Below are 10,920 nucleotides of genomic sequence, written 5' to 3'. Positions count from 1 at the left end.
GTGGATAGGTGTAGCGACGGTTATTGCTAAAATGTTGGCTTCAGACTACTTGATGTATTACTTTATAATGTCTTTGTGAATAATTAATAAAATAGATGCATGCATCGTTCAGATACAGATGTCAGGGGTAATCATCTTTCTAAAAATCTAAATTCTACATGTGTGTCCTTTTTTGGTCCTATACATCGATCAGAAGAAGTTGGACCTGAACCAACACTGTTCGAGCAGCACCACAAACAAACAACCGGCAAAGATCAAGTTCACATGAAGTATTTGTGCAATTATACCACTAAGAACATACTAGTACTAGTATTAGATTAGAGCATCCGACGAACGCATCTAGTTAGAAGTAGAAAAAAAGCACCAAAATACGGCCACGATGGCCCCCAAAATAGCAGCAGCATCACAGACACGGCTCTAATTATAGCCGTGATTTCATCCTCATACGTGCGTACGTACGTAGTAGCAAAACAGGATTAACCCTCGTCAAAAAAAGGCCTTTTACAACGCCGGGCTTGTCCGATCAGCAGTCGGCCGCGGCCGCCGGCCTCTTCCTGCTCCCGGCCGCCGTCAGCTGCGAAGAACACACAAGGAGATAGCGATTTGGTTCAGTTAGTGCTGATTCGACCGGCGTATGCCATAGTGCGCAGGATTCAGACTTATTCCGGAGATACTCACCGACGAGGCTGGCAGGTCGGAGCTCTTGAGCCCTCGCAGCCTCTTCGCTGTGACGATGAACATCCTGCACGCGTGCACAGACGAGATTTGTCAGTTCATCAGAATCAGCATAGTTACAACTTGTCTCAGGTGTTGACTTACTGCCATGGGACGTCCCCGACCAGCATCCTGTCGCCCTCGTCGTCCTCGTACACCAGCGTGTACTCGCCGCCGGCGATCGCGTCGGGGGCAGCGGCGGCGTCCCTTTGAGCTACATGCACAGGCAGGAAACACTGGCATGAGTGAGACCAGGAGAGTACAAGGCTGACTGACAGCGTAAGATCGATGATGCATGGTGTGTGTGGGTATGTATCTGTACCGGCGAGGAGGCTGCGGAAGAGCTTGTCGACGGTGGCGGAGAGGTCAGCGTAGCTGCCGTCCTCCTTGAGCTCCACCTTCCGCCCAATGGGGACGCCGTCCATGTTGACCTTCACGAACAGGCCCTTCCGGCCCGCAGGCTCGTCGGCGCCCTTGTCTTTGCTTGCCCTGCCGTCCTCCTTGGACGACGACGGCTTGGAGGCGGCCAGGTTCCGCCGGAACGAGCGCACCGGCGGCCACCCCACGACCGGAGCTGCTGCTGCTGCCGGCCTGCACGTACGTGGACGAAGTATAAAAGAACAGGACGATCATCAGATCAACGCTGCAACTGTGAAAATAAAGTTTTTGCCTACTTGGCCTTGGAGCCGTTGCTTCCTCCATCAGGATGGCGAGCAAAATCACCGGCGCCGGCGCCGCTCGACTCCTGCCCGTCCAGACCTGCCACCACAAACGCAGACAAATCCATGAAAACTCGGATGATCAACAAGTATGTAGCAGGCAGGGAGCAGCAAGAAGAAGAAACTAACGGATCGACGTCGCAAAGCAGACGTACCTGCAGGTGGTGCTGCCGGCTTGGTGAAGTAGGCGGGGAGGCCGAGGCTGAGCTCCAGGCCGCTCTCCCCCGCCGCCGCCTCCCTGAACCCGCTCCACGCCATGAGTGAGTGAGAGTCAACCGTCCCTAGCAAGCTCGCTCCCTCGCCGGCGCTGCTCCCAGCTCAGGCGACAAATCAAGACAGCGATGGAGACAGAGGAGCTGGCTCCGACAAGTCACGACTCACGACTCACAAGCGCGGCTCTCCTCTCCTCGTGCGCGGTGACAGGCGGGGGCGGAATATATGGCGGAAGAGAGAGGCGAGAGGAGGGCACAGTGCAGGTGCTGGACGCCCGCCCGCCCACCTGAGACCGAGACGAGGTGAAAGAGCCCGGCGCGGCGCCCGGGGAGTATAGTACTGTGCCTGCCTGCCTGCCTGCCTGTGCGCTAGAGCTAGAGCGACCAAAAGGCGGCAGGGGTTTGCGGGAAAGGGACAAGGTTTGAGCGTTTTGAGGAGGGCGGGCGCGTATTCAAAGCGAGCAGGCAGCAGCAGCAGAGCAGGCTACGCTACGTACTAGGCGCGAGGAAAGAAGAAAGAAACGGCTCTGGATTGATTGCTACGAGCAGCACTGGCACGAATCTAGGCCATGAGAGGAGGGAGGGAAGGCCCGGAGACGGAGGGATTCCGGCGTAGCTGAGCGGACGCCGCGAAAGGAAACGAGAGCATCTAGATGCCCACCAGAGCCAAGCACGCAGCGGCTAGCTAGGCCAACAAGCAACGGCTGCCTACGACCTCTCTCTCTCGTCTCTCTCTGCTGCGGGTTTGTGTGTGGAAGGGCTGGAGAAGGAAGGAGCGAGTGTGTGGGTTGGGCTCGGTTGTGGTGCACTTGTTGCGCTTATAAACGGGAGGAAAAGCGGAAAGCGCAACGGAGGAAAGGGGAGCCATGAACCAAAAGCGATCCCACTGTTTCCATTATTCATTCGTGATCTGATGGCTTCATCATGATTCCCTCTAGGGCGCAAACATATCTTGATATCCCAACCCCGGCCTGATCCGGCGGGCCAAATTCCATTCCGCCACACGCGCCACCCTCCGTGTTTTGTCGTCCCGACTCCCCACTGTATTTTTGCTACTAACATACTGTACTTAGAACAGTGTCCTAGTAAAAATTGCGAGTGCATAGTGCCCTAAAGACATCTCCAGCCGCTGGCCTCCCAGGAAAGGCAAAAAATCGCCCCCTAAAGACGCACCGGCGCTAAACCGCGCACTGGGGGCGTGATGCCCCCAGTCGCGGCCCCCCACAGGTTTTTAAAAAAGTCAAATACGGTGCAAACACGACTTAAATTTAACGCAAACATCGGCGAGTTCGTTTAAATTTAAACATACTTTATAAAAAAAGAAAAAAACTACAGCAGGCTACCCCCGCCGTCTTCCTCGCCGCCCGCCTCGCCGCCCGCCCACGCGGTTCTACATGCCGAGGAGGCGGTAGAACCGCGTGTAGTCACCGCCGCCGCCGCCGTCGTCGTCGTCGTCGTCGCCTCCACCGACGCCTCCGCCGTCCCAGCTGCTGCATCCCTCCCCAGATTGGCGCGGCGGGTTGGACGATCCGGGGGCGGCGGCGTCGTCGTCGCTGAGGACCACGACATCATGCTCGTTCTCGCGCCCACACTTGCGGGCGGCGATCTCCTCCAGGGCCCGGCGCTGCCGGACCATCTCGTCGCGGAGGTAGTCGTCCCGCGCCCACCGCAGGGCGTCCTCGTCGGAGAAGCCACGCCGGGCTATCTCCTCGTACTCCACGGGGAGGCCGGGCTCCGGCTTGGGCTCGACGAGGACGAAGCGGCCGGTGGGGGAGGCGTTGTCGCCGATGCGGACGCCGGAGCTGCGGGTGCGCGTGCTGACAGGCGCGCCCTGGGGCTCCGGCTTGACGGGGCGGAGGTGGAGGCAGGGGGAGCCGCCGGACGAGCAGGAGGACCCCCCCCCCCGGTCCCCATGCGCCTCGGGGTCCAGGAGCTTCCCCGGCGGCGTGTGAAGGACGGGGGAGCGGGGTACTCGAGGCGCGGCGTGTTGCCGCCCTCGATGTACTCGAGGACGGCCTCCAACGTGCGCCCGGGCACGCCCCACCACCGACGCCGGCCGACGGCGTTGAGCCTGCCGGAGGGCTCAACGCTGTTGGTGGCCTCGAGCTGCTCGGCGTGACGGCGGCGGAAGTAGGGCTCCCAGAGCGGGCTGTCGGGGACGTACCGTGGCCCCTCCCTCGCCGCACGCGGCAGGGACGAGCGGATGCGTGCGATGTCCGCACGCCGCGCCTTGCCGGTGGGTATCGGAGGCACCGGCACGCCGCCGGCGCTGATCTTCCACGCCCCGGGTACCCGCATGTCCGGCGGGACCGGGTACTCGGCCTTGAAAAGGAGGCGAGTCTCGCTCTCGTGAAGATGGCGGCGGCCGAAGCCGTTCACCGCCGCGCCGTTGCCTGGGAAGCGCTCGGCCATGGGTGCTGGAGACGACGAGAGAGAGGAGAGGGAGGAACGACGACGGCGAGAGAGAGGAGAGGGAGGGACGACGACGGCGAGAGAGTACAAATCGCCGAGTGCGCTGGGGCGCGTCTTATATAGGCTGAGGCGCCGCCCGTGCGCGAGCCGCCGTGAGTACGCGTGGCGGGCGAGGGAGGGCGAGGGACGCGCGTCATCCGGTCTTCACCGCGCCGCCCGCGAGGCATCAATGGCGCAGGCTGACCGGCGCGGCAGCGCGGCAGCTTTGGTATTGATTCGCTGCGGGAAACGAGGCGATGAGGACGACGAAGGGGCGAGAAGAGGGTAGAGCCACTGATGCGGCGGGCCCGCGGCTGTTTCGCGCGAAAACAACGCCGGCGGACCCAGGCGCCCCTCAGCGCGCCGGGTTCGGCCTGGATCCGCCGGCGCTGTTTTCGGCTCAAGCCGGCGAAAATCGGGCTCGTAGGACGCAACTGGGCTGATTTTTCGGCGCCGGCGCAAAAAAAACGCCTAGGGAGGCCTTCCTGGGGCGCGGCTGGAGATGCCCTAAAAATCGTCTGTCTGTCGCAACACTTTCCAAGTGTGTTCTTTTGCTAATATAATAAAATTGTCTGAAGGATTTACAACTGTTAGCGTTGCTGTGGATGGCAACAGTAAAATAAAAGCTGTCTTGGAATCGTATAGTCTCATATCGCCGGCAGACAGCAGAGAAAAGTAATCCCACGGGTCATGGCCATGGCTTATCCCAAGAGTACTGGTGACACACAGTGTCACAGTGGCATCGTTTTCAATAATGCCAGCCATTCTAGTGGGCAGTGTTCAGTGTAGCGTAGGCCCCCTCTTTGATTGGTGTAAGTAGATTCGCCCATGAAAGTGACAAATTTGCCAGTGTTCGATACGACTACAGAGAGTTGGATAAGATAAGCTCGGCACTTACTAATCGTTACTGTATCACCCCCTTCCTATCATAATTAAACTAGATTTAATTAAGAGTTCCAAGTGATCTCCAATGATCTCATGCGTGCTAGATTGAGTATAAATATTACTAGTAGGACGCTATGAGCCGGGGAATCGGTTGTGTTGGCTCCTTTTTAGCTAGTGCTCTCTGGTTGTTGATTAACCACGTATGGCAACCCAAACGCATGCATAAGGACCGAGGGGAAAGCGACCGATCGGCGCCCTTTTTTGTACAATTATCGCATGCTGCATCCGTAGGACGTAGACGTGTTAACTGCAAAGGGTAAAAGCAAATCTCCGAAGAAAGATATATATACATGAGGTGAGATGCCCGGAAAGATAGTGAACGGGCACTGGTCGGTCATGTTAACCTCTAGAGACCACACGTTATGTTGCAAGATATGGGCGTTGCAAGGGACATCTTGTTACATAATTGAAGCGGCGAAACCGCTGAGATCAGTATGATGGAAGTTCGGTCTCTCGGCTCGTGTAAATAGAAAAGGGGACGAAAAACTCTTGATATGGCATTATTGAAATTACGTTTTTGTTTCTTAATCGACTGAGTCATAATCACTCACCCGTCGAAAATTCGTGTAAATAGAAAAGGGGACGAAAAACTCTTGATATGGCATTATTGAAATTACGTTTTTGTTTCTTAATCGACTGAGTCATAATCACTCACCCGTCGAAAATTAAAGATACCGAGAGAACTTCTTTCTCGTGACTTATTATTAAGTGGGGTGACTTCTCGAATCCAAGTGAGTGCGTTATTTTGCCACTTTGTGTGATCGACCGCAGTCACATCTCATATATTTCTCCTTGTATACTTCAAAGAATGCAGGACTAAGAAATCGAAGAATATTGATGATATCAGGACATTGACGAATTGTAAAAAGGAAAAAGGTACATGAATTGATAGAAATAAGTTATTTTACATGATCCGCACGATGTAATTTAAGACAATGAAGTCACATGCATGAGACAAGTGGTACCCCCCCCCCCCCCCCCCCCGCCTCCACCACCAGCATGTGATCGAAGCCGGCACTAGAATTCATCGACAATTCATGCGGATTAGCATTTTATAGGGATCTATATGACACGTGCAAGATTACTAGGATCCAAATTCTGTCATTCAAAATTACTATAATCCACAATGTCTTTTTTTTGTTTTACACAATAATTTGTTACTGCTAGTGTATTATAGCATTTTTAAAATCCAAGTATCCCACGCCCTTGCTTCAGTTAAATTTTGTTTTCATTCATGTTAACCAAACTGGGATTAATCATGTTTGAGTGGGCTGGCACACCATGATGGTAATGTCAGTTAGAAATGAGCCGCACATATCACCGTCGTCAGTCTGTGTCTTGTTGAGTCTTTGAGTTTTCATCGTCGACAAAAGTTGGGGCTACGACGACGAAGGGAAGGTTCCTTGGCTTTCCCCCTGAGTCAAAGGATGCTTTCGATCATTAGTTATTCAATTTGGGCGTGATTAACGTTTGTCCACGATGGTGGCATCATGTGGTGCAGTGTGTTTTGTTCTCGAGTGCCATCTTCTAGGTGTGCAGTATGATATCTCGACGTCGAGGAACCTTTTGAGGTTTGTGTCCTAGTCCGTTGTTTGGCCATAGTTGGAATTATCTTCAGGCCATCCTAGGTGACAGCTTCCCCGGGACAATGATCTATCCATATCGCCGCCGCCGACATCTTCTAGTCTAAACAACAAAGATTTCCGAGGCACTACTTTTGCAAACTCCTAAGTTTCAACAAGGTCCTTTCGATAAGTCGGACGCCCAAAGGCGTCACCGATGGATGCAAAAGGAAGATAATTTCATATTCGCATAAGAGAGTCCTTGCAAGGACTAGTTTAAATTAATATATGACCTCAGATCTTTTTGCTAGATGTAATGAAAAGAACAGAAAAATAATGATAGAAATGAAGATTTTGCAGAGTTTGACAAAGGTGAAATAAACTTGTATGAATATGCTTATTTGAAGAAAAAAAAATCCTAACACTCTTCCCAGATATCTTATACTACTACATTTTCACTTTTTCCTAGATCGTTCTGGAGGACGAGCTCCGTGGAGCCTGTTATTTTGAAAAATGCAAAATTTTCATTTTCAAAAAATTCGTAAAAAACAAACACATATACAAGGTTGTAATGTAGAGTATATGTGTGTAAAATTCCACAAGGAAATACCTTGAGTCACGAGACGCACAAAAGATAATAAAATACTAGACTTTGAGTATGAGCAGTTTGTGTGCTAAAAAGGCACACATTTGTTTCCTTTGTGTTTAGGTGCCGTTTTATAACATATTTAACCATGAAAATTACACGCATGTACATTATGTCTCTGGCTATGTGTGTATCTTTCAGAACATAAAAAGTGTACGTGCCAGTATGATTTTTTTAGCATTTTCGCTATACTCTATAAATATTGAAAACTGTACCAAGATCCTGGCCAGGAGGTGACCCCAGTGCCGGCCAATGAGGAAGCGAAACGTAGGGCGTGTTTTGTGTCGCTGTCAGTGGGGTGCCCCACATGGCCGGAGGGCGACGGCGACTGGCGATGGAACGGGGCGTAGCTACTACGACCGCGTCGTCGCGACTTGACTTGCGGCACCCGACAGGCCCAAATCTAGGCTCATCATTTCCCCTACCGCGCACCCGTACTAGCTCAAAGAGAGATGGAGATGGAGATTGCGACGGGGAGAGGAAGATTCTCTTTTTATTTCTAGTATTCTCTGCTGCGCCATTTTATACTACTTCCAAGGATTTGCCTGCTAGACGTTGGAGTGCTCCGGTTGGCTTCTTTCTTTTCGCTGGGGTAAAAACAAAATAAGTAGGTAGAGTTGAACGTTGGAGTACTCGTGCCAGTAGTAAATCAAGGTAGAGTTGAACTAAGAGACACTACGAAATTTTGGGACAACTCACATACGGCGGTTTTAATAGTAGAGATAGTGTCTGGAACATGCACTCAAATATAATCATGGCTAATTTTGGGTAGGTTGCAAGGCCGAACCGCGGTTTGGTTAGGCATTGGTCCGGAACAAGTCCTGGCAATTGTTGGACGAGATTGTAAGACTGAAAGTTGAGCAATACAAGGACTATTTCGCAAAAGAAAATTTGTACTATCAAAATGTCTTATATTAGTGAACAGAGGTAGCATGATATAGAGATAAATCTTTGCAAGAACATTGTCTTGTTTTGTGATCTTAGTGTTTGTACTGGTACTGTAACTTTTTCGTTTTTTTAAATAGTGCAGCAATTTAATTTGCAAACATATTGTTATCAGTTTTTTTTCAAAGAACATAATAGGCCTCATTTGGTTCTTAGGTTAGGAATATTGTAGGAATAGAAAGATCATAGAAAGTGAGACGACATGTATCTCAATTTCTATAAAAAGAAATGCCATTTGATGTATATGATAGAGATTTTTTTCTACTGAGTGCAGGGGCTTCAAAGAAAATTTTCCTACAATATTCCTATCCTGTAGAATTTCTATGAAATTACTCCAAACCAAAGAAGGTCTAAGCAGTGTTCTCTGCTGTACTTGAATTAGAAAACTGTATTAAGCTAGGACTAGTTACCAAATTATTTATTTAATTCTTCAAAGAAATGGTGGAAGGTGCCAAAAACTAATTATTCCAGGGCACCTGATTCTACTGGACACTGTAGAGAAATAGTGGAGTGCTTGGATTATTAGGGACAGCGATATTGTCTATCTGCGGGCCCTACGAAGCACGCTTGGGCTATTAGGTGGGCCACTACTGCTCCCATATCGGATCTGTATGGTCCTGGACCCTGGGCCCACCCTCTTTCGGCTTTGGGATTTGTTCACACCCACATGGTGACATTTCTTTTCCTCAAAAAAAATGGTGACATTTCTCCCCTAGAAAAAAAACATGGTGACATTTCTTTTCCTCAAAAAAAAATGGTGACATTTCTCCCCTAGAAAAAAACATGGTGACATTTCTCTCCACTTATAGAAAAAAAACATGGTGACATTTTGGCTTTGCACATCCGTTGGCACTTGGCAGGCACACCTAGCACTTACTAGGTTTTTTTTAACACTAGCACTTTACTAGTTGATGCGCCCGTCTTGTGGTACTTTCTCCTTCCATCTATATAGCGCATAATGCGTTTTTAAGACCGTCTTTGACTATTGATAAAATTAATACTACATGACATGTATAATGTGAAAATTATATCATTGAAAGCTCCTTTCACATACGAATTTGATGATGTGTTTTATGTAAGTTACATGTCATATATTATTGCTCTAATATTTGGTCAAAGTTAGCCTCGAAAAATATATTAGGCCCTATATAGATGGAAGGAGGGAGTAGTACAAGAGAAGGGAATGGAATGAGGAATCGAACTGATTAATCCTGCGGCAGTAGTAAGGATGAACTGATGAACCCTGCCGCAGGGAATGGAATCGAACTGATGAACCCCGCCGCGGTTGCACTACTCCACCGGTGAATGATGCCTTTCCGCGGACGAAGCGCAGAAAGGCGGAAGGCGAGGGGAGGACCATGGATCGGTGGATGGATGGAAGGATCGGAGAAACAGAAGACGCCATTATCACCATCCATCATGGCCGTCAGTCGCGAAAGAAGAACCAACCCAACCCAACCCATGATGATGGCGGCCATGGACCGACTGGCGACCCCTTTCTTTCTCCCTCCACCCCACGGAGCGCCATGTGCGCATCATGCCCTAGAAAACAAGAAAAAGCTTGGCAGCCGCGGCCGCGCGCACTCGCGCTTGCCCGGCTGACCTGTGGCCCGTAGAACCAGTAAAGAAGAAGAGCCGCCGCGCGCGGTTGGTGCGGTCGTGCCATGCCAACGCTGGAAAACGCACGCAGCAGAGCTGCAGCAGCCTCGCCGGTCCCGGGTGCCCACCGGCCTCGAATCCATGGCTGGTTTCCCTCTGGCATCCCGCACGTTTTCCGATCGGAGGAGTTCAATGCACCACATGCCTGGATCCCATGGCAGTTAAGGTGGCGGTACTGCCCTGTCCACGTCTTATCGGACAGACAGACAGACATGATCCATGCCTCCGTAACCCCTGCCTAGCTAGGCGTACTATTCCTATTCCGGTTGCCAGGCCGCGCGCACTAGACATAACTTCTCCCTCCGCCCCGGCCTCGGCCTGTGATCATGGAGCGGCGCTGCGTGCGCGTGCCGCGGCCAGCCACGGTCGGTCGATTGGACGCCCCGACTGCCTGATGGCACCCATGGCTTTACGAGTCGGTATTCCACCACAAATGTGCGCCGGCCTGATATTTTTCTCCGGGCCCTGGAAAGGAAAAGGGGAAGGAAGATGTGAGACCATGGAACTGGTTATTAACAATGGTTTCTTTTTTCCTGGTTCAGGTACTGAGCCAAGATTAATTTGGGGTGGTAATCATGAGAGCCAATTAGTGTGAGCGCCCTCCATGCGCATCGCACAATTAAACAAACGTTAGCGTTCAACTTATAGATACATGATCAATAACGAGTTGAGCTAGCCGTGGCGTGCCGTGCCGCAAGCTTTGCGATCGCCGCCTACTTTTGGTTAGTGATAGATCGCATCGAATCATACGATCAGCCAATCTCTCCCTCATCACGAAGAAAGAGAAAACACACATGCGCGAGCCGGAAAAGCAAAATATGTTCATTAGTAGTACACTACGGGACTAATAATGCATGCAAGTTGCTGAGCGCACGAAGGCCATATCAGCCAACGGGAGGGGTCGATGCGGCTGTCTGAGGAGAAAGCAGTGACGGCTGCACTGACTTGTTCTTCTCTGGAATCCACATCTTGTATCACTCGTCGCCAAGTGCAGGAGTTATCAGCATGCATCCAAGGTGGTACGTGAGACCGTACCAAAAATGCATGGTGCAGCGTCCATCGTACGC

The 10,920-nt window shown here is 51.3% G+C and overlaps 1 protein-coding gene across 1 annotated transcript; it reads right to left on the bottom strand.

Moving 5' to 3' along the window:
• Positions 1–252: 252 nt before the first annotated feature.
• Positions 253–2,448, bottom strand: LOC147978627 (auxin-responsive protein IAA2-like). The gene is made up of 6 exons (XM_087546415.1): positions 1,589–2,448; positions 1,389–1,473; positions 1,037–1,305; positions 820–928; positions 679–742; positions 253–574 (listed from the first exon to the last, which is right to left on the bottom strand). The coding sequence occupies exons 1-6, from the start codon at positions 1,689–1,691 to the stop codon at positions 524–526; spliced, it is 681 nt and encodes a 226-aa protein (XP_087402541.1). The 5' UTR covers positions 1,692–2,448; the 3' UTR covers positions 253–523.
• Positions 2,449–10,920: the final 8,472 nt, after the last annotated feature.

Source organism: Triticum urartu, chromosome 3A (assembly GCF_056163025.1).
Source record: "Triticum urartu cultivar PI428250 chromosome 3A, HENAU_Tu73, whole genome shotgun sequence".
Taxonomy (NCBI): domain Eukaryota; kingdom Viridiplantae; phylum Streptophyta; class Magnoliopsida; order Poales; family Poaceae; genus Triticum; species Triticum urartu.
This window is presented reverse-complemented; position numbering and strand designations above follow the sequence as displayed.

Excerpts from the sequence above, each read along its gene's own strand:
- LOC147978627 (XM_087546415.1), bottom strand. The coding sequence starts at position 1,691 with ATGGCGTGGAGCGGGTTCAGGGAGGCGGCGGCGGGGGAGAGCGGCCTG. Across the intron at positions 1,474-1,588 it reads GCCGGCAGCACCACCTGCAG|GTCTGGACGGGCAGGAGTCG; the intron begins GTACGTCTGCTT and ends TTGTGGTGGCAG. Across the intron at positions 1,306-1,388 it reads AGCAACGGCTCCAAGGCCAA|GCCGGCAGCAGCAGCAGCTC; the intron begins GTAGGCAAAAAC and ends ACGTACGTGCAG.